This window comes from Diorhabda sublineata, chromosome 1, assembly GCF_026230105.1.
Source record: "Diorhabda sublineata isolate icDioSubl1.1 chromosome 1, icDioSubl1.1, whole genome shotgun sequence".
Classification (NCBI taxonomy): Eukaryota; Metazoa; Arthropoda; class Insecta; order Coleoptera; family Chrysomelidae; genus Diorhabda; species Diorhabda sublineata.
This window is the reverse complement of record NC_079474.1, coordinates 34,256,587-34,281,777: the sequence shown is the minus strand read 5'-3', so window position 1 is coordinate 34,281,777 and position 25,191 is coordinate 34,256,587. Positions and strand designations below refer to the sequence as shown.

General features: G+C 31.5%; 1 protein-coding gene across 4 annotated transcripts in view; it reads right to left on the bottom strand.

Moving 5' to 3' along the window:
• Positions 1–25,191, bottom strand: part of LOC130450425 (zinc finger protein rotund-like) — a 177,817-nt gene that overhangs the window by 44,765 nt on the left and 107,861 nt on the right. For 2 of the 4 annotated variants that reach the window (XM_056788806.1, XM_056788801.1), the window contains exon 6: positions 23,935–23,961. The exons of the other annotated variants lie outside the window; for them this stretch is intronic. In XM_056788806.1, coding sequence (XP_056644784.1) covers positions 23,935–23,961 — 27 coding nt within the window. The remainder of the gene's footprint in view (positions 1–23,934; positions 23,962–25,191) is intronic. 4 annotated transcript variants of the gene reach the window in all.

The window sequence follows — 25,191 nt, the reverse complement described above, 5'->3', positions numbered from 1 at the left end:
AACGCAATTGACATCGTGTCATTGATTTTTGGACAATTTCAGTAATTCGGGAGTATATTACACCGTTCTGAAGAGGTCCAAATATATGGAAACCAACTACTAAACATTTCGATATCTACAAAAAAAATCGTCACATTCTTAAATATCCGTCGAGGGAAACAAGGGTTACGTGAAAAGTTTTTTATTTACTCTAATTCACGGTATATACATTTTTTATGGGGGGGGGGGAACGCAATTGACATCGTGTTATTGATTTTTGGACAATTTCAGTAATTCGGGAGTATATTACACCGTTCTGAAGAGGTCCAAATATATGGAAACCAACTACTAAACATTTCGATATCTACAAAAAAATCGTCACATTCTTAAATATCCGTCGAGGGAAACAAGGGTTACGTGAAAAGTTTTTTATTTACTCTAATTCACGGTATATACATTTTTTATGGGGGGGGGAACGCAATTGACATCGTGTCATTGATTTTTGGACAATTTCAGTAATTCGGGAGTATATTACACCGTTCTGAAGAGGTCCAAATATATGGAAACCAACTACTAAACATTTCGATATCTACAAAAAAAATCGTCACATTCTTAAATATCCGTCGAGGGAAACAAGGGTTACGTGAAAAGTTTTTTATTTACTCTAATTCACGGTATATACATTTTTTATGGGGGGGGGAACGCAATTGACATCGTGTTATTGATTTTTGGACAATTTCAGTAATTCGGGAGTATATTACACCGTTCTGAAGAGGTCCAAATATATGGAAACCAACTACTAAACATTTCGATATCTACAAAAAAAATCGTCACATTCTTAAATATCCGTCGAGGGAAACAAGGGTTACGTGAAAAGTTTTTTATTTACTCTAATTCACGGTATACACATTTTTGATGGGGGGAAACGCAATTGACATCGTGTTATTGATTTTTGGACAATTTCAGTAATTCGGGAGTATATTACACCGTTCTGAAGAGGTCCAATTACATCGAAACCTGCTACTAAACATTTTGATATCGACAAAAAACATCGTCACGTTCTTAAATATCCGTCGAGGGTTACGTGAAAAGTTTCAGACTACGACTTATTTTTCGGAAAATATATTTTCGTATGCGTTGAGAGATTCTCAGTTTGAACGTTATCGACGTATTTTTTTGAACTAAAAACGCATTCTAATGAACTTTCCTATCCTTTATTGACGCGATTTGAAAGAAATTCGTTGGATTTTGTTAGTCCATTCATAACTGGATCTACCACAACACTTGTGGAACTAAAAGAAGGTCAGGACAGTTCTAAACCTTGACAATTTCATTTGTTACGTTGATAAATCAGAATTTTTCATGAAAATGGTCATTTATAGTTCCGAAACAACCTGATCTAATACCAAAAACAGTCTCTATACAAACGCAGGGAACGGCTACACTGATTTGTGGGATCTTTTACGTCTCACTGTGTATATATATAATTATTTATTTTTCTAATTTTTTAATAACGACAACATGAAGGTCAAAGAAGATTTTTATTAAAAATAATGATGCTAATTAACTAAAATAAAATTTGCCAAACACGTGTGAACTTTGGCTTTGAAGATCCAGTTTATTATATTTTATTAATTACACTCAAAATATTAATTTCTTAATATTTTAATTTACAATGGGAATTTTTTTTTCAAGGATTTGCTTAATTTATACATTTAAATTCGATGAACACGTGCTATATGATGAAAAAATATAATTAAGGAAAAAAACGATGAGAAACTGAGTGCATTAAATGATAAAGGAAAATATGGCGGTTTTGCGTTTTGAATTTACACTATCTTCTTTCTAAAACACCAACCATCTCACAAGATAGTTGGATGACTTTATTTGTGGTAAGGGTCAACTTCTGTTTCATTTTTGAATGAAATCTGTCGCAGATGTTGCAGTTAAATCTTTGTTTTTAGTTTTTTCCGTAACCTCTGCATGAATTCTTTTCTCCATCTCCTTCTTTTTGGTGTACTGTCCTTTGGAAAGTATATTCGTTTTGTTTTGTTCTCTATTGATTTTGCTTTGAACTCGGTTGATTTTATTTTTAGTTGCTTTCTCGGTCTATTTTACTCTTTTACATTTTGTTTAACCACTACGTATTTTTTCATTTTTCTGTGCCCTTACTTTCCTTCACGACTTACAGGAGTTAACTTATCGAAAAATGGATAATATCTTCGACAAATCAACGCTAGAGAATTTTTTTCAGCTTCTGGATCAGCTTCTGCCTGATCTATGTTGTTGTTAGGTTATATACCTATCCTTTCATTTTTTCTCTTCTGACACAACATTTGCTCTCATTGGTTTTTCAATAACACAAATTAAAGAAAATCTGCTTCTTGCAGTGCTCTTTAAATAATTTTCAGTCCAGCTACCTCGAGTTGAGTTCTTCCAACAATTCATGTTAGTGGAAATAAAAGAAATGTAATTGTATGTTATTTAGCTTGAGAAAATTAACTATTTTTATTGAATTCCCTGTGTATTTCTTCAGTTTTGACAAAATTTTTTAAAAAAGACCTCGACTTAATCGTAATAAATCCAATGGTGGTGTAAAATGTGACCCTTTCGACATGGAGGTAGACGTATAATAAGTCCTAACGAATTATTTATAGAATATCGATAATGCTGGATTAAGACTACCCCGAAAATACGAAATTAAGTGAGGTAGGGCGACTGTGAAGCTTTATCGATTGTTGGTGAAAATAATGTATCACGAAAAAGATTCATTCGTTTATATAAAATATTGTAATTGCATTTATCGTTTGATAACTAATTAATTAGTTATTCACCACCCACTCAAACGGCAAAACAGACTTTCTCGCGGTTACGTTTGACAAAATCTAGATTTCTACTTCATTTTTTTTTTGTTCAATGCAATTATGTAACTGCAAAAAAGTGTTAAATCGATATTAATTCATGGATAAAATAGGAAACCATGATTTAATCCTTTTGATATCTGCTTCTTGTATTAATCATATTTCCTTGGTTAGTTTTCTATTTCTGTTTCTTTTATAAACCACGATCTCATCATTGGTTTTCTAATTCTAGTATTAACTATCTTTTTTTATTCAGTTTTTGGTCTTTTGCTTTTTGTATCAACCAAAACTTCTTCTTTTGTATTCTGCTTCTTGTTTGATTTTCTGTTTTTGCTTCTTTTATAAACCGCGATCTAATCATTAGTTTCTGATTCTAGTATTAACTATCTTTTCTCATTTAGCTTTCGGTTTTTGCTTTCTGTATTAACCACGATTTCATCTGTGGTCTTTTGCTTTTGTATCAATTATGTCCTTGTCTTTCGTTTTCTATATCTTCCAATGAACACTGATTTCTTGTTTTGTTATCTATAATTCACTTTGCTTAATGCATCTTTTGCATCTTCTACATATTCTACATCTTTTGCATCTTTTGCATATTCCACATCTTTTGCATCTATTGCATATTTTGCATCTTCTACATATTCTACATCTTTTGCATCTTTTGCATCTATTGCATCTTTTGCATCTTCTACATATTCTACATCTTTTCCATCTATTGCATCTTTTGCATCTTCTACATATTCTGCATCTTCTGCATCTTTTGCATCTTTTGCATCTTTTGCATCTTTTGCATCTTTTGCATCTTTTGCATCTTTTGCATCTTTTGCATCTTTTGCATCTATTGCATCTTCTACATATTCTGCATCTTCTGCATCTTTTGCATCTTCTGCATCTTTTGCATCTTCTACATCTTTTGCATCTTCTACATCTTTTGCATCTTCTACATCGTCTGCATCTTTAATTGAGTTAGTACTTGTGTTTTATAAGTCGTTTTCTTGGATTATACTTTCGTTATAAAAGTAGAAGGATTTATACCGCCCGATAAAGTATAAAAACGTTTCGAGATATATTTTTTTAATTATAGGAATAAGTATTTACAAAGATGTCTCAATGATAATTTACACAAAATTAGTCGGATCGTTAAGAGAGGATGAAGTGGATACTGAACTTCTTATAAACTAGAATTTGAAAGCGGACCTTAATATACAATTTCGAAATGGATATTTCCAAAGTAAATATACTAATTTTAATTTTAATATATATGTAGCGTGTTGCGAGTCGAAATTCCGAGAAATTCGACATTATAATTATAGATTCAGTATAAGAATAATAAGATTTGGTCTTAGTTCAAAATAGGTACGCACTAATAATATTTTGACATGCAATGATAAATTGAAGGTGCGTTTTTTGAAATAATAATAATAAAAAAAAAAGATTGGGCAAGTAGTGCCGTCACGGTTTCGGGTTCATTCGAGTGTGTATGATATTATTACAAAATATTTTGATGAGTTTCGGAAGAAATAAACGTTCTGCAGGTGTCCGCGGGTTGTTATTTAATAACAACTTATTATTATTTAAATTATTATAATTTTTGAGTTTTTATTTTTATTTTTAACAGAGTAGGAAGTTAAATTCTCAATCGGGGATTACTAAAATGGTCTAAATCGATTTTCCAGAGGTTTATATACATAAAAAAATATTAGAAATATACAGTTTTTAAGACTTTGTATTATTTATTCATTTTGGAAAAGGGTTTTTTTAATAATATTGTTGCAATTCATCAAAGATTCATTCAAACTAATTGAAATTATTACATCTAGAAACTATAAATTCGTTTCTTCTTATCGTTATTGTCGTTGTAAATCTAAACGAGATAATTTTTATTATTCCAAATAAAAATTAGAATTTGTGTTTTTCAGGTTATCGTAGATCGTCTTAAACCAGTAGGTGTAATGACTTCATCAACAAGATATTAAAAAAAAGTTGTAGATATCATATCTAACACCGATAATAGTATCAAATTTCTTCATATCCATTTCTTCTATCATTAATTTTATTACCGGTTGTTTCATCATTATATTTATTTGTTTTCTAATTTTACTGATTAAAATCATTCGAAGTTTTGAAGTAAATAAGTAAACAGCATATCAAAATATACGAGGGCCGTTTTTTCAACTTCCTATAGGCTATAAATAAAAGACAAGTTCATATAAAACAATAATTTTATTACCAAAAGATTGGTACTTTCCCGCATAATCACTGAAGAGATTGAGACGTTTGTCATAGCTGTGGACAAGCTTTTTAATATTCTCTTCAAAAAAATTTGCCGCCAATGTAGCCTAATCGTTCATGGTACAGCACAAATCTTGAAACTTCTGGAAATTCCGTAGATCAAGCAGTAATGATGAATCTGCCCTTTTCTCTAACTATTCTGTCAACTTGTCGAATCAAGTCATCTGAAACGACAAATTCCTTTGCCTCCTTCATCATGCATATCATTACGGCCATATTTAAACTTTCCCCATACGCACGACTCAATCTCCGATGGATTTCTACATAACAGCCTGTCGAAAACGAATCAAACTTCACAATTCACACTTTGCGGAAGCATCAATAATGTTAAGGTGGCTGTGGCACAACGCCGACTGACGCCTGAATGTCAATAATAGCGAAATTTGTAGTGCGAGAGCTCGCAGTCGCTTTCTTCCGCCAGCGTAGTGTCTGCGCGATCGGAGGTTGAAAAAACAAGCAGTCATCGTATTTTAATAATTTAAAATGTCAAAAAATGTCTATTAAAATATTTATTATTCAATAAAATTATTATGAATCAATATATGAATCAAAATGGATACAAGTCCCTGATATAATAAACAATTTATTTTATTTCGTTACTTTTTAGGTCAATATCTTCTTGTTGCAATCCGATTTAATTGGTAAAGCCGATACTACACGATACGCCGATAAGTTTTGCGGCAACATTCTCGTTTCAAAGTACGACTTTAGCGGCGCTGCGGAATTTCTTTATCGCTGGTAAAAAAGTATTTGACGCAACGTGTGTTACCAACTCAATGTTCAAGTTATTTGCATTGCTTCTTCCAAACACTGCCTGATTAAATACTTATTAATCGATAAACAATACTGCAATAAACGACACTACACAAGAATTAATTTGGAATATAAAAATACGCGTACCCCTTTTTATGTAATTTAAAATCAACCCAATTGACTATTAGAATCGATTATGGTTTATTAAGTTATAATAATAATAATAGCGAGCTAGGAAATCAACCCCTCGAAATAACTATTCACCCCCATTCCCAAATCACGAGCAGAGCACGCGAAAATATTTAAACCAAAAATCAACATCCAACAATGGGTATTGTAGACAAAAATAGATCAGATCTTTAACAACTCCATCAATATTAAATGACTGCGTGATCTAGATCTAATACTATAGATTATATAGAGAGGATCTACTGAATTTTTAAGTTGGTACCGTTTCGATTTTGAGCGTATGTCTAGTATTGTATCGGAAATAATCGAAGGGTCTTGTTTAGCAACCCTTTTTGCCACGTTGACAGAATTATTAGTATCGGGTTACGAGATCGTCGATAAAAACTGAATATAAGTATATTTGGGTTTATATTAAGTAGTTTCTTTGAATGATACAGTCATCATTTATTTGTTTACTTATAGGGAGGTAAAATCCCCAATAAAAATCACACAATACAAAAGGTAGTAAATAAAACGTTGATCTGTGATTATTCAGTTGAAAATTAGGAAAATCTCGACAATTATTTGATAAATCTACGAAGTTTTCATATAAATGGAATGTGAATATGTCAAATCTGACGTTTCCATCATAAAGTTTGACATTTTAAATGGTGAACTTATAATTTGACAATCGCTCAAAAAAAGCTCGCGTCGATTGTGAATTCTGAATAGTATATCAGCATTTGGTTGCTACAAGTTCCTGTGGCAACTATATATAAACTATATTGTTGATTCCGCAAACTTCCAACGACTGGCCTTGCGATTTATTTATGGTTATCGCAATGGTCAGACGTACCGGAAATTGTAAACGTTTAAAATCGAATGCTAAATTCGTTGGAATCATCGAACATCCTTTCCTTTGTATTTTCACCTAATAACTTTGAATGATACAGTCAGGATTTATTTGTTTACTCATAGGGAGGTAAAATCCCCAATAAAAATCACACAATACAAAATGTAGTAAATAGAACGTTGATCTGTGATTATCCAGTTGAAAATTAGGAAAATCTCGACAATTATTCGATAAATCTACGAGGGTTGCTACTGAAGTTTTCATATAAATGGAATGTGAATATGTCAAATCTGACGTTTCCATCATAAAGTTTGACATTTTAAATGGTGAACTTATAATTTGACAATCGCTCAAAAAAAGCTCGCGTCGATTGTGAATTCTGAATAGTATATCAGCATTTGGTTGCTACAAGTTCCTGTGGCAACTATATATAAACTATATTGTTGATTCCGCAAACTTCCAACGACTGGCCTTGCGATTTATTTATGGTTATCGCAATGGTCAGACGTACCGGAAATTGTAAACGTTTAAAATCGAATGCTAAATTCGTTGGAATCATCGAACATCCTTTCCTTTGTATTTTCACCTAATAACTTTGAATGATACAGTCAGGATTTATTTGTTTACTCATAGGGAGGTAAAATCCCCAATAAAAATCACACAATACAAAATGTAGTAAATAGAACGTTGATCTGTGATTATCCAGTTGAAAATTAGGAAAATCTCGACAATTATTCGATAAATCTACGAGGGTTGCTACTGAAGTTTTCATATAAATGGAATGTGAATATGTCAAATCTGACGTTTCCATCATAAAGTTTGACATTTTAAATGGTGAACTTATAATTTGACAATCGCTCAAAAAAAGCTCGCGTCGATTGTGAATTCTGAATAGTATATCAGCATTTGGTTGCTACAAGTTCCTGTGGCAACTATATATAAACTATATTGTTGATTCCGCAAACTTCCAACGACTGGCCTTGCGATTTATTTATGGTTATCGCAATGGTCAGACGTACCGGAAATTGTAAACGTTTAAAATCGAATGCTAAATTCGTTGGAATCATCGAACATCCTTTCCTTTGTATTTTCACCTAATAACTTTGAATGATACAGTCAGGATTTATTTGTTTACTCATAGGGAGGTAAAATCCCCAATAAAAATCACACAATACAAAATGTAGTAAATAGAACGTTGATCTGTGATTATCCAGTTGAAAATTAGGAAAATCTCGACAATTATTCGATAAATCTACGAGGGTTGCTACTGAAGTTTTCATATAAATGGAATGTGAATATGTCAAATCTGACGTTTCCATCATAAAGTTTGACATTTTAAATGGTGAACGTATAATTTGACAATCGCTCAAAGAAAGCTCGCGTCGATTGTGAATTCTGAATAGTATATCAGCATTTGGTTGCCACAAGTTCCTGTGGCAAATTAAAGGAGATTTTTCAAAAATTTTGACAAAAAAATCTCGTCAGACTTCAGTATATAATGCACAATGAATGAGGACCAAAATTTGATTTAGCGGAAACGACTACGTCTTTTACAGGGTAGAAGGGGATGATTTCGGAAGAGTTACATCTAGAGATAAAAATTTTTTAGCTAATAACGATGCTAAAGACAGATGAAACATTCAAAGGCACAAATCTAACCTAACCAAACAATTTATTTTGGTAAAGTAATCTGCAAAAAATAACAATATCTGCTCGTACTGCCTCAATCGATAAATAAAAGACCTAAACTTTGGTATAAATGAACAGAGTTTTCCAGAAATACTGACTATATATAAGGTTTTCATTTGATATTGACAGACACACACAGTTATGATACAGTTAATCGATAAACTTTTTGATAAACTATATTGTTGATTCCGCAAACTTCCAACGACTGGCCTTGCGATTTATTTATGGTTATCACAATGGCCAGACGTACCGGAAATTGTAAACGTTTAAAATCGAATGGTAAATTCGTTGGAATCATCATTTTCACCTAATAATGACAATTGATTCTACTTTAACCTGCAAATTGTGAGGTGGTAATCCAAGCAATTCCAGTGAATTCAAAAGCTAGTTGACTACGTCGTCCTGGTCGACTAATTTGAAGAAAACTAAATATCTGAATGGTCGAATTGAGATCCTCTACATCTTTATTTTTTGCTGCGATAAATATGAGAAAACACGCTAAATAAGCTCATCATTTGAGTTTGTGATGTGGCAGAAATCTGTGGGTAATGTGATGAATCCGATCGAGGTGTCCACTACAAATTTATTATTTCCATATGTCTATAATTTGCAGTTTCATCATAAATATGGAGAATGAATCGACATATTAATGGTTGTCAAATGTCAAATATTATGGTTGCGTTCGGAAATTCAAACCTTCTTTGGAGTTCCACAAATAATTCAGGACCGAAATTAGTCAAATCTGTCCAGCCGTTCTCGAGTTTTAGCGAGACTAACAAACAGTAATTCCCAAAAACGAAATTATATTATGTAAAAATGCTAAAAATATGCTGATGAAAATGGAGAGTCGACAACAAGATAATTATATAGAAGAAAAACGGTTGTGTTCTACATAACTTTACATAATTTTAATTATAAAAATGTTGAAACAGTAAGATTTACGTGAAACTTATTATAATACTATTTCTTTTGATATTGTATAATAATAATTTATTACTTATAACTTTATTAGTTTATATTTCAAAAAACATCAAACCATGTCTAAAACATATAACGTAGCGTAATCTTTTATGTTTTGAATCGAGCCGATTAAAGCATAGGAATTTGAAAAAAAAAAATGTCCACAGATCACTTCCTCCTGTTACAGTCTACAGTCATTCTGACCATCCATCTTGAGAATCTCATTTCATACCCATTAAACTCGATCGCTATTATTATTCCAGTCGCATATACGAGGCGACTGTGAAAAATTGTGATCACCACTTCTATGTTCAAATCATGCCTAGAGAAAGAAGTAAAACCAAGGGCCAAACAAGCCGAAATAAGAATATACCAAAAAATAATCAACAATTACTTACGGAAGTGGCTTTTAACAACGATTGAAGCAACAAAATTGGTTAGGGGGAATAAAAACAAGTAACGGAAGAAGTATGGAGAAAAAAACTAACCTAAAACTGATACATAAAAACCCAAAGATTAAGATGGTCGGGGTATGCCAAAACGATGTAAAAAGTTTTGCAAAAAAGGTCATTGAAGAAGGGAAAGGATGGAGAGGACAAAGAAAAAATGGTTGCAGAGATAGAACTGAATTGGACTGTCTATATTGACAACTGTATAGAAAATGATATACAGGGCGTGTTAGAAGAAAGTTGGATCTTGTAAATAACTTCTGGGATTTATCAGATACAATATAATTGCCGCGCTACATCCAAAAGTTGGTTTTCTGCAGAAGACTTCAACACATTTTGAAAATAATCAATTTCCTATAAAAGCAGTGCTGTTATTTGGCGTCACCAAAATATTATTTAGACAAACTATTAGGAGGTTTCTTAGAAAACATCGAGTCTCACCCTAACGTCGAATGGGGTTGTCATAGCGATTATAAACGTTTTCTCGCGCGTAGTTGATTTTGTTAAGAATCGCGAAGCTTTATGTAATATTAAATAATACTTTTTTTTCAGTGAGATTGTTGTCTAAATACTTTTTATTTTCCCATGACACTTCACCACTTTCCGGGAAACGACGCCTTATCTTCTTCAGAGTTTAGAAGCAATTCAACATGAAGTACAAGATGGAGATAAAATTTTGATGAATTCATACACGGTTTTCTGTTTTCTATATCATTTATGGTGAAGTTGAAGCTGAAAACTGAATGTATCTTAGAAATTACTTAAGAATTCGATTAATCGACATTCTTGAATTACTTGATATCTCTTTGGTTTATACTTTTTTACAATGCATTAGTGACAATTTTGATTTTTGAATTTATAGAAAGTTTCAAAGTTTTGTACGAAATATAGGGAAAATGTCGTGTGCATGGGGATGAACAAGGTCTTGGTCTTAAAGAATAATCAAACCAAAGAATATATTTAGATCGACTAGACTCAAATGCTTTGACTTTTGTAAATAATTGGCATTTTTATCATTTTAATTGCTTGGTCTACTTCAAAACGGGTTATTTCACTAACTACTTCTAACAAAAATATTCACAATTTTGATTAAATTTCTGATGTATGCGTTGTTTACATTCAAAATTTGTATTAATTTAACTAAATACTTTCTCTACTAAATTAAAAGATTGTGTAAAAAATTTAATATCAACGTGATCTTTGGAAATACTTTGGAAATTACAATATACGAGGCATATTTTTTAAATAAGTACCGTTTTGGAATTAGTGCAAAGATATCGCAATAATTTTATTTTTACATGAAAGCCTGTACCTTAATCTACTTTTCTACATAATTTCCGTGAATATTTAGGCACTTGTCATAACGTGGCGCCAGTTTTTGAATACACTCCTCATAAAATTCTGCCGCCTGACTTGTTAACCACCGGATATCACAACTGTTTTGACTTCGTTATCGACTTGAAGACGCTGCCCGCCCAGGTGTTTCTTCAAGTGCAAAAACAAATGGTAGTCGCTGGGCGCCAGATCAGGGCTGTAGGGAGGATGGTTTAGAGTTTCCCATTGAAAAGATTGTCTCACAATAAGACGCTGCATTGATTGTCTCATTATGAGGCCGAAACTCCACTAGCAATACTCCTTTTCTGTCCCAAAAAACTGCGCACATGATTTTCCGAGGAGAAATTGATTGCTTAAACTTCACTTTTTTAGGTGATGGATTGTTGTTTCTTCTTCTTCACAGATCTCACGATGAATATCGATCGGTTTTACGCCTTTAGCACTAAGAAATCGTATAACACCCCGTACTTCACAACAGACTGTTGTAGCGTCGGTGCGTAGACAAGAGATGTAGGTGACCAGCGCGCAGGTGCGGAACGCCGACCTTGGGGTTACGGCGGCGGAACCGCAAAACGGTACTTACTTAAAAAATATGCCTCGTACATAAAAACAAAAAATGATAAAAACGTCATCGATAGATGTTAAAAAGTTGATAATTAATATTATATTTCCTTTATGGCGAATATTTTTTACGAATAAAAACTCAACAATGGATTTTATAGAATTTTCGATAATGGCGAACACCTCATACCTAACATTTTGTCGCTCCCCCGTACGAGTACGATTGAATAGCGAGAATGAGATCTGCTTTGTGTTTGTATTTAATGCAGTCTCAATTATTAGGTAAGATCAGGTAGATGGAAGGTCTTTTTTATCCCTACGGACGAGCCAGGTAAAAAAAACCGTATTTGACCCTGCCACCGTAGAAAAATATGTTCAAGTCTATCCAATTGATTCGTTTTTTATGGGATAGTCAGAAATTTATCGATATATAAGTAGCCAGATATTTGAAAATTATTAGTTTTTTTTTTGTGTTTGTGTCTGTATGATTTGTGAAATATTACACCTCTTTTTGTGTAACGCCACGGGGATGGTGTTGATTAGAATAAATTCGATTTTTGATAAATCTATTTTCATAAAAATTGAATAAATATTAAGTAAAACTCTTAACAATTTTATTTAATTCCAGATAATATCATGAATAAATTCTGATTTATGAATTATTGATATACTTCAATCGGTGAAATGAACTCCCCCAAAACTAAAATTACCTTGACAGGTTTGAAACGATAAAGAAATTTCCCACAGTCTGGGTTGTCGTCTCGAGGTCGTCGCAGCATCCCTTGTTGATTTCGAACGTAGGCGGCGCGGCGGCTGCTTCCAGTTATGAAAACAAATGAAAGAAACCAAGAAAATTATCCCGGCAACTTCTATCTAGGGTCTCCACATTTTTTTCGTATCAATACTATGTTTGTATTCATATCAGTTCAAATATTATCAAATCAAAAGTACTTGAAATTCTTTCTCAAGGAAAAAGTGACGGATTCTCAGTTATATATTCAATTAATTACTGTTTTGGTACAATAAGTAATTATAAAAATTAAATGTTTAATCATAGCAACTCGATTTTCTTCTATCGTGACTGCTTGACATCAGTTTTTTTTAAATCCCTACATATCTCTATCAATTATCTTTTTCCGTGGTTGCGGATATGTCCTATCCAACGAAGTCTTTTTGGTCTGACCACATAACCCATATTAGCTTGACCATGAAAAACGTTCCTCTTTAATACCTTTCTCTCTCATAAGCCTCTTCTTTCAATCTTAATGATCCTTCGAGGGCTCCAAATGTGTTGTATCCTTTTCCCTGGTCTCATCTCCTTCGTTTGACGTTATTACTCTAAGTATCCGGACTTAATCGAATCTATGATCTCCGTTTTGCTCCGTCTGCAGTTTCAGATTTATTCAAATCCTTTCCAATCTTCATATATTTGGACTTTTGTTTATTTAAACGCGTATTCTTTTACTATCTTTATCAACATCGTTAACATCATCTGCGATTAGTGTTTTGCCACAACTGATTACTTCTAGTACAAGGTTAAATCCAAAACTTGTACAGATTGTGGATTTTCTAACACAGTGGCAATTACAGTCATCTGTAGCTCTGGATAGGTACTTCTAGGATCATCCTCGTAGTAATTAACGATAAATTGATATGTTTGTTTTTTGTTATAAGAAGCATGTCTTTAATGGATTCGTTAATAAACGAAATATCATCCTGTACGTTTCTAATTTCTTCGAATTCTACATTTTCGAAAGAATCAATACTTAAGAGAGTTTAACGTAGAGTGGGTGAGAGAAAACGGGGATGGAAAATAGGGTGGTTTCATTGCTACGCGACCTTGAAAACCAATCATTGCGTCGAGGTATTTTAATGAATAGGAGCAGATTTTGATCTCGATTCTCACTGGGACACTTTCGTTTTTAAAAGCAGCGCCAGCCAGCTAGTGGGAGACAGCTTTTCTTTATCGATTACTTTACTTCACTTGTCACGCGGGTTTTATTGTATCGATTCGAAGCTTTACAGGTATCAACTGTTGAGATGAAAATTTGGACTATTTTTATTCTACGAGGGACATTTAGAAAAGTATATTTGCGTCAATAAATAAAATACTTCGGTTACGGGTTTGGTTTTCAATTTGTGATTTTTATTTCGAAGGATCGAATTTGAAAATGAAGAAGGCAGAATTTAACAACAATCATGCAACAGATGCAACATTTGGAAGGGATTAGATTGTCAATAGATAAAGATTTTTACAGACCCAAAGGACTGTAATTTTAGCACGTCGCTTTTTTATAAAATCCACATGATTATGTCCAAGAAAATTTGGTAATAATAAGTACAGTCTTTTATATGCTTGATTTCCATCTACTTTAATATTCTTTTTTACCTCCTTCGGTTCTTATAAGATTTCTTTCCATTCGATGATTGCTACTTTCTGTACGACTTCTTGATGTCATTTTTTCGCTGGGCATCATCTTCTTTTGTGGTAACACTCTTTCTTATTCAATTATTTTCAATATTTTAAACAAATTTAGTGTAAATTAGTATTTTCTATTCATTTTAGACGAATAGAATAAATATGTTAGAGTATAAGCTCCTTTTTATTCAGATCTGTTCTACCTACTCGATTAATCTTTAGTAATTTCCGCCTTCGATCTCGTTTCATTTCTTATTTTATTTCTTTTCGCAATTCCACAACTAATAAGTTGGAATTTGACTATCACACTCTGGACCAAATCGATGCACCACTATCAACAAATCAAATTCAATTCCAACAACTTGGAAATTAGTTGAGGGTTACAACCCAGTTCTTATCGCTGAATTGATTTAATAACTGAGACGGAATACAACTTTCCCGAGGACAAGTTTTCTTCCAGTATTCTTTTATCCATTTCATTTTCTTCTAGATTTACAGATAATCAAATTTTGTAACTTTTTCGAAATTGTATTAAGTTATGAATCTTTTCAAAATCGATGACAGTTTAAAATCAAATAATTGGTTAACTCTTGATCAATCTGTTATGTAATATCCATGGTATTTTTCAACTATGTTATCTTCATATTTTGTTAACTTCTTAGTATATGGCACATTTTTGATAAATCGGGCATATTGTATTTTTTATAACTGTGTTTATTTTATCTTTTATTGGAGTTTCTTCTGCGCATTTTGTCGCAATCTTCTTCATAGTTTTTTGATATTTACTACAAAATATCTTGCCCATTCTTGGTCTTCCTTTTTCTTTTCTCTTTCTGCGTACCATCTTTTTCTTGGTCTTCCTTTTTTGTATAACAATTTTTACCAATTCCAATGCTACTTTTGAAGAACGTTTCGTCTGCAAGACGTGGTAGCGTGCAAAATGGAGTAAAAACTTGGATGGCATCTCTAGGAATGTAATAATCATTTTTCATAGCTAATAACATATCCTGTAGATTGCTTCGAGGGTATTATATCAATTGTAGATTGATCGACTGTGTTTTTTCTTAGCACTAGATGTTCAATGTTATCAACAACATCTTTTTTCATGGAATAATCTTTGTCTTTTTCGTCATTGATTTCTTCGCTTATTTATAGAAATTTTTTATCTCTATAGTGATCTTTTATTAGTTATTAGTTGTAGTTAATGCGTTCTATATTTGTCTTTTATCATTTTTGTCATCAGCATATTTACACGGCATTAAACTTTGTTAGTTATCTGACAACCGCTTTCAGTTCTTCACGAATCATTTTCGTTTCAAAATATTTAGATTTGCGGTTCGTTTTATATTTCTATTTCTAGTTTATATTATAAAGTTTTTAATGTATCACCTTGTATTATATTGATTAATTTCAATCGACTGTTCGTTCGTATAACAAATGCCGCACTTAACCCGGCGTACTATCATTATATACAATGAAAAATGAATATTTAAAATACCCTTTCAGAATTTAAATAAAAAAAAAAGGAGCATCTTGTAAGTGTGTCCTTCATATTTTTTTCCAACTTCCATTTTTCCTCTTTGTTCCAATTTATAAAACAACCAAAAAAATCTCGTATCCTGTCCTAATTACACTCGAGATTGAAGAAAAAAAAATTAAATAATGTATTCACCCTTACGTGCGCTTGGCCGAGAAAGAAAAAAGTAAAAACCGACCACCTGTACCCAAAAAAATGTAGCCCCCCGATACGATTCACTTTTACTTTTTATATAAATCACAATACTAACACATGTTACCCTCATCCACGCCACCCCCTAAATCTCGGGAGTGTTTACATTCGAGCACCCACATGCCTTCTAGTCGTCCAAATAATTATTCACCCACGTACTAAATGATTTTTCTTTGTTAACATTAAGAAAAATACCTCGTTGGCCGCAACAACACAACGGTGGAATATAATTAATCGAAAATTGTTATAATACGATCAAGGCGGCTGGTCCTGCGGACAATCGACGGGCTTCGGATGTAAAACAAATGACTATCTGGTCGATCTAAGCCTCCTAGACCGTGTGAACTCTCGTCTAGGGATGCTAGATTTGGCCTCATAAAGAAGAAGGGTCATATGCTACGCACACACCATACGGTCGTAGAATGAAGGGAAAGGGCAAACAAGAACCAGAAATTCTTTTTCGTTCGATAGAATAAATCAGAACGTTAGAAAGTGAAATTTATTTGAATATTAAAAGTCAGGTAAATACAGGTGGTTCGTTAACCCATATATTTTTTGTTTTATTTTGATAAGGTCTTATTTTTTTATTCTATTTTCTTCACTGATCGAAATGAAAGGGATAGTTTTTTGTGGGGGAGAGTGTTTGTTGGGTTTTGTGAAAGAAAAAAAATCAACAGATGCTACGTCGTCGATGATTTCTTATCTATCGTAACGTGTTTTTCTGATGAATTTTTTTAATAAGACCTAGATAAACGATTAATTCGAAATCCGACGTCTTGACAGATAAATTTAATTTATGCTTTCAATAAGATTCCTTATCCCCGTTCGAACCGCTAATTAATATTCAAATTCAACACCCCGTATCTCAGCTAGATACAGATTACGTCATTATTATTCAATTCCTTTCAAATTACTTTCACAAATCGGAATCCCAAAAGTTCCGTAGTAATAATTATTATTATAACAAGTTTCCGCATCATCTTCATCTGTAATTTCTTTGTAATCTTCAAATTTGATGTTATTTCTTCTTATTTTTTCTCTATTCCTCCACATTACATCATAATTTCATTGTTTTCCGATCTATCTTTCGACTATTAATAACTAAAGTCGAGATATCTTGAATATCTTGTGTGCTATTTTCTTTTCATGTTCAATTTTCTTTTGTATGCAGCTTTAGCTTCGTCTCTCCTTACTCATTTTCTTCGCGATTCTATGGAAACTAGAAGTAATTTATTATCTTTATTTAGAAGATAGTCAAAGATCAGATCATAACTTTACATTTAATAATGTTCCAGGGAATCGCACTTGACCCGAACATATTCCCATTTATAACAGTTATTGCTTCTCTTATATTGCGACTTCCTTGTGGATCTGTTTGTTTTTTATACCCAAATACCTTCGACTAATCTGGAGATCACCGAGCTACACGCAGGCGCGTTTCCTCTTTCTCTTTCTTAAGACTTCCATCACCTCTGCGTACCATCTTGGTCTTCCTTTTTTGTAGAACAATTCTTACCAATTTCAATGCTACTTCTGAAGAAGAAGAAATGTGATAGCGTGGTCATCAGGTCCACGTGACCTCGAACATTAAAAACTTCAGAAAGAATAGAATATACGACTAATCCCTTTAGAGATTGTATCTATTTGAGATTGGACTCCCTGCAAAGTGGAATAAAAGCTTCGATGGCAGCTCTAGGAATGTAATAATCATTTTTTCGGAGCTAATAATATGTCTTGTAGATTGCTTCGAATGGAATGGAATGAAACTGTTTATTGTTAATTTCTTCGATCAGTTTGTCCAAAGTTTTTTAATAGTATCAGTTTTTTTTATTTCGCTGTTAAATTTTTTGTTGAACAGCTTTTAAATAAACTTGATGTTACCAAAGGCAGATATATATCTCTTACGAAGTCGACTTGGTGTCTTGGTGTGGAGATGGCGTCTTTTTTAGAGGTTATGTTATTGTTCCATGTCGGGCGACATCTCTTTTACCCATTCATCTTTAGTTGCTTATGTTGTTTTTACGTTTCTCTATGAAATAATTATATATATGAAATCTCAAACCAAAAAGATGGTTTTAAAAGAAGCACGGTTATAATTTTAATGTCAAACATAAGATTGCCCAACAACATCGTATCAAATAACGTGCGTTGTATTTCTAAAAATTTGATTTTAATTTAATCTCGACGTCGCTCGTCATGCATCACTTAACTAGAATCATCTTGACACCTAACGGGTTAAGATGTTCTATTACAGGAAAATAATGACTCACGTATTTTTTGGTACTTTTACTTTATACCATTAGGCGAGAAATCGTAATTATTTTCTCAGAAAATAACACGGCCAATGTATATAATTTTATCTGTTAGTGTAACGATGTTAGTTCGAGAGAGAAAAAAACAACATCGGTCGGTTAAATTAGTTCTTTACTATTGAAATTGTACATCTTTTTTATCATATTAGTTGATTTTCACTACCCCCATCGGCTTCCCATTTTCTTTTAACCATAACTTTTAAGTATAAAGAAAGTGATCGAAAAATTCTATTCATCGACTACAAGCAAGCATTTGACAGTGAAAAGAAGGTGGAAATTATATATATATATTTTATATTAACCCCTGTATATTGCAATTGAAAGGAGGATCTTCACAAACCAGAAACAGTTAAGATAAATCATCTCAGCTTTGTACCTTGAACAAATTAAGGTACAAAAATCTCATTTTTGCATTTTAGAATAGATTCAGTTTTCAAATTGAAGCTAAGCGTCAAAGATGGCTGAACCTTGGTTGTGGTTGTATAATCCATAGCCTACGATGAGGGAGAAACTTCACCTTACATTTTTGTCACAAAGAAATATCATTTGTTATGGAAATAAGAGATTAATTACCACCGATACCCCTTTCGATTTGCAACAAAAGGTACATGCTAACTAGATCGCACAAAAACCTTTTTTTTCTCACCATTGTGGCCGTAGCCATTCGGAGATTCAAAATATTTATCGCTTATCAATATTGATGATCTCGTAATATTGACAAATCTATCAAACCTTATAAAAAGGAGACAGGTACGAAAGTTTATTTGCATGAAAAAACAACTGTCTTTTAGGAGATTTTTGGGATAGGAATTTAGGGTTGAATGCAACAAATAGTACGGACGATTATTCGTCTGAAAATTGTTTCTTTTTGTGACTAAATTCAATAAAAAACAATTTGAGGAACATTTTAGAATTAAGTTTGGAAATCGCGTTAAAAACTATATTGATAACAAGTGGAAATAAAATAATGAAATCAAGTCTTGATTTTAGAACTGAAAGTAGTCGAAACGTCTTTCGAAAATCAAAAAATAACTAATTTCATTATATATAAAAAGTCTGAGGAATTAAAAAAATTTAAAGTGATTGAGATTCGTAAATTAAATAGCAAATTTACAAAATTTAATAGTGGGTTTAAATTAAAAATATGAGCGATACCGGCAAATTAATACAGGTTTACCTTTTTTTGTACCGAAAACGCTTTCTCTAAAATTGTGAAATGCTTGTAAATTTTGACGAATTTAAATGTTAATGGTCTTATGTTGAAATTAGAATGTGCGTGGGATAAGTGTCCATTTGATAATATTATAATTTAATCGTAGTTTAAATTATTGTCTTCTATTTTTAATTCAATTTCCAACATCAGTTCGATTCTATTAATTAAGTAGCAGAGTTCAAATGAATGCCGTGTAATTTGACAATCGTCCAAAAAAAAATTGCGTCCTTTGGTGCAAAGAACGACGTGACAAGCGACGAGTTTTGATGATCGAAATAATATCAAAAATGGATGACGAATCATTATCCATTACGACGATGTGAGGCTTCACAAATCAGTTAAAGAAAAAAACGTTTTTGAACAGTCAAAACATCTTATTCCCGCAGATCAAGAACAAATTGCGTGTTCAACGTTTACCTACACCTGTTCAAATCAAAAATTTTGATGGTACCTCAATCGGAATGGAAAAATGGTACCGTTGTACTTTCTTTCAATCATTCTTTTTTTGTTTACTGACTATGCAGTGTGTTTTTATTATAAGTAAAAGGAATTACTATGAATATGAAATTAACAAGCAGAAAATCATCCAGATGCGTGGGAAATTGAGGTTTCAAGGAAATTAGTAAAGAACTAATCTAGTATTTGAAGTATCTGACTCCCTCGAACGTTATAAAGATACCATACATCGATATTAAAAATCATTCAATCGAAATATCGATTAGATAAATATATATATAAAGATCTTGCCTTGTCGATTCGATGATTATTTTTTGAGAGGCGTTGATACTTGCGATGGAAAATGGATTTACATAAACAACCCGAGCATCGAAAATCACTGATTAGACAAGGGGCAATTACCAAAAATCGTCGCAATGAAAAGTGGTATTCCTGGTGGTATATTTAAGATTTAATGTACTTCGAAATCATTCCAAATAGTCTAGGTACCAATGCCAAGGTCTCTAAGAGTTTGCTCAACGTTGTATTGAAAATTTAAACCCTAAAATATTTATAATTTGTAATAATTTATTATACTACTTCTAGTAACGATTCACAATACCCCAAGAAAACTGTCATATTATTAACGAGAAGATCCGAAGTGCTTACCCAGCAATACTATGTGAAAAATTATAGCTTCGTCATAATCAAAGGGATACAAAAAGCAATCGGGCTCAATGGGGATCATTGTCCACGCTTAACTCTCCTTAGACTCAACCAATTCACTCCTTTCATACTTCAAATTGAAGGGCTTGATTTATTCAGTGTTCTTTGACCAAACCGAACAACTTACCTCAAGATTTAGAAAAATAAATTTTTAAAAAACATCGTATAACTTAAGGATGGCATAAGGCAAAAAAATCATGAAGTAAATGACCGGATACAACTGCCGTTGTTAGATTTTTATAATTTTTTTAATTACACATATAGATTGGAACTGACTAAGTCATTCCAATTCAATTTGCGATTATTTGGCAACTAATCACCAACAAGTTTTGAGCTTTTTTGAAAATTTGACTAACCTCGATCAACTTCGTGATTATTGAACCCACACATGAAAAGTTTTGTCTTTTTCAACGTTGACGTTTGAATATGAATCTTTTTCTAATGTGGTTGGTTCTAATTTCAATTTTAGTTTGTTAGACTATTTGATATTATGTTTTCGTTGACATGTTGAATGAGTATTAAAAATATTTGTTCATTTGTATCTGTCTCAATTTCCATATTAACGAACTTTCACATTTATTTCTTTACTGAACTTTTATCAATAAAATATTGTCAATGAAGAAACTTTTAGTAGAATTTTTGTATTTTGAAATCTCAGTTATTTCTTCTAACGTGTTTCACAATTATTTATTACAAAAATATTTATTCATAGTATTACTAAGATATTTCCGAATAATCGTTTTAATTCCTTTTAGTTTTTCATTTCTTATACGTTTTTGTTGCTAAATCGTTTTGATTTTATGTTTTTTATGATGAGAAGTTGACGTTTAAATCTATTTCGGTCTTAATCAAAATACGATTCGCCATTCTATTATAGAGATTTGAAAATGGTTGAAAAGGAATCGAATACAAACAAGCTAATAACATTGGAAAGGATGTAGGCAATTGATTGTTGTACGAAATTGATATTGATAATTATTGATATGATTATGCATGAAATTATTCAACAATTTCTATATATTTTTGACTATTTCCTTCGAAAAATTTAAGCCAACCAAAAAGCTGTAATATTTTATGTTTACCTAGCAACGATCAAATTTCAGCGATAATACTGCACTAGTGCAAATTATCGATAATTTGCACTAGTGCCAAATTTTCGTCTAGGATTAATAAACATCATTTGGTTTTAATTTTATATTTTAAGAAAAGGAACAATTATTGTTTATTTTGAATTAAATTTTTCTCAGGAAATAGTCTGCCAAAATGCCCTCTCGTGCATGTCAAATTGTCTCATAATAAATTAAATTATCGACAATTTGACATGCACTCGGGACATTAATATTCATAATTCTATAATTTCCTATTCAAAAGATCGAACAGTGATTTTGGAAAACCAAACAATTCTGAATTTTGCCGGGAAATTCAAGCAATTTGTCACGAATTTTGAATTTTGCCGGGAAATTCAAGCAATTTGTCACGAATTTTGAGAGTTTTTGGAAAATTCAAGCAATCTCTGAGCAATTTTCGAAAATTCAAACAAATGAATATCATTGATTTTATATTTTTGATAATTCAAAAATTTCCTATTCAAAAGATCGTACAGTGACTTTGGAAAACCAAACAATTCTGAATTTCGCGGGGAAATTCAAGCAATTTGTCATGAATTTTGAGATTTTCTAGAAAATTCAAGCAATCTCTGAGCAATTTTCGAAAATTCAAACAAATGAATATCACTGATTTTATAGTTTTGATAATTCAAAAATTTCCTATTCGAAAGATCGAACATTGATTTTGGAAAATCGAACAATTTCCAACAATTATGAATTTCGCCGGAAAATTCAAGCAATTTGTCATGAGTTTTAAGAGTCTTTGGAAAATTCAAACAAATTAACATCATCGCTTTATATTTTTCATTATTCAATAAGTTCCCATTCAAAACAGGGAAAATAGATTTTAGAAAATTCCAACAATTCTGAATTTTGCCGCAAAATTTAAGCAATATGTCATGAATTTTGGCACCGTATTGGAAATTTAAATAATTTTTCAATAATTCTTGTTTTTTTTTGGAAAATTCTACTAATTTTTCGAAAATTAGATGGTATCTCTCTGAAAAATTTAGGCAGATCAGTTTTCCAAGATATTTGGAGAAAATTCAATTATTTGTAGGAAAATTTCCTATGAATCTTGAAAAATCAAGCAATTTTGGAAATCTGAAGCAATTCTTAATAAATTGACTCTAAGCAGTTTTGGAATTTTTTGTGTAGGGAATTTCTTAATAATTAAAAATAAATTCTATCGAATTCAAGTAATTTTTCAACAATTTCGGATTTTTCTGGGATATTCAAAACATTTTTAAACACTTTGGAGCTTTTATAAAATTTGGTGAATTTTGGAATTTTTTGGGCATAATTTCATGAGAATATTTGAAAATTCAAGCGACTTCTATCAAAATTTGGCAAATTCAAGCAATATTTCAACAGTTTTGGATTACCCTGATAAACACAAGCAGTTTCTAACGAAATTTGGCAAATTCAAGCAACATTTCAACAATTTTTGCTAACCTTGGATAATTTAAGAAAATTTAAGCAACTTTCCATAAGTTTACAACAATTTTTAGAAACTCGAATAGTTTCTGGAAAGTCCAAGCAATTTCTAAGTGTATATAAAAAGTTTAAGCAATATTTCAAGAATTTTGAATATATTTGGAAAATTTTGAAGATTTTTGGATTTTTTAGAAAAGTATAAGTAATTTTCAACAATTTTTGTTGTTTTTTCGAAGAAATTAATGAATTTTGGATACTTCTTTAAACCAGCAACATTACTTGATAAGTATTTATGAAAAACTCGTATCAATAAGAAAATTATAACGTTCCGAAAATTTTACGTACAGATTTGTTTTATTACAAAAAAGATTTAAACAATTTGAGTAAAATTTTTATAATACTATTTTATAAATTATAAAGTTAATACGAATTTGGAAGTTTAAACAAATTTTTGCATCGATATTCATGTTGTAGTTGATCTATTGATTAATATTATTACGGAAATTGTCAATGTCAAATCGTATTTTGATAGAGACCGTCAATTTTATTTAAATATATTTTCCAAACAGATTACCCCTAAAATCTATTTAGTCTTATTATGAAACTAATAAGATGAATCAAAAATTTAACAATTAGTAAGAAAATGTTTAGACTCACTTGTTGTTTTGATGAGAAATTAGGTATCTGAAAAAAAGAATGAATTCAAACAGTATCCGACAAGATAACCCAAAAAATTTTCATCTAAATGATCACAAATCAAAAATAAATCGAGCGGAAAAAGGGATGCTTTAAATCATTCAATAAATGATTTTGTTTTTGGTTTTATTTTGGCGGATACCGTATTTTTGTGAAAATTTGGCGTGGAATCGCCCGTACTAATCGATCAAAGTTATTCGTCGGTATCTGGGGCAGAAGCAGTCAAAGGACTTCAACCACTTATCGACACTTTTAAATAGTGGTAAGCATGTGAGGATGATGTCAGGTGTTGTGGGGAAACATTTACAAAGGTAAATGAGGTTAACTACCTTTTCGAATAAGAGTAAATTCTAATCTGTTGATCTGTATTATTATCTGCTATAAATTTATGTCGCTATCTGAAATCTGATATATGGAATGAATAATTTATATTTTTCATATATATGGCGATGTTAATATATTTTTTTTGTACTCGCTGAAGTGGAACAATATAAAAAAATTTCTTGATTTTCATTACGTCTTTTGAGAGTGTAATATTTGATGTATATTTAACGTGCACTCTATTTTTTCTACGACTATTTGTTTTAAGAATTTTTTGCGTTATAAGTTTCATGTTTTTTTTTATTATTTTTCTATTCAGTAGCCTCCATTTTCTCGTTGTACCGAGGTTTATAATATATATCGAAAATTACTGAATATTTATAAGAACTATGTATCACACAAGCAACAATTTTGTATATTACTTGACTTCACATTCTCTAAGCAATTTTGGATCTTTTGGTGAGGGAATTTCTTAAGAAATGAAAAAATGAAGCGATTTCGAAATTTCGAAAATTCAAGCAATTTTCCAACAATTTTACTAGTTTTTAGGAAATTTGAGCAATTTTTAAGCAATTTTGGATCTTTTTGTGCAAAATTTTTTGAAAATTTTGGAAAATTCAAGCAATTTCCAAAGAAACTTGGAAAATTCAAACAATTTTCAAAGAAATTTGGAAAATTCAAGCAATTTCCAAAGAAATTTGGAATATTCAAGCAATATTTCAACAGTTTTGGATTTTCTTGGAAAACTCAAGCGATTTCTAACGAAATTTGGGGGAAAATTCAAGCGATCTTTCAACAGTTTTGGTTTTTGCTTGATATTCAAACAATTTCTCCATAATTTTGCTAGTGTTTAGAAATTTCAAAGAATTTCTAAGCAATTTTGGATCTTTTCGTGCA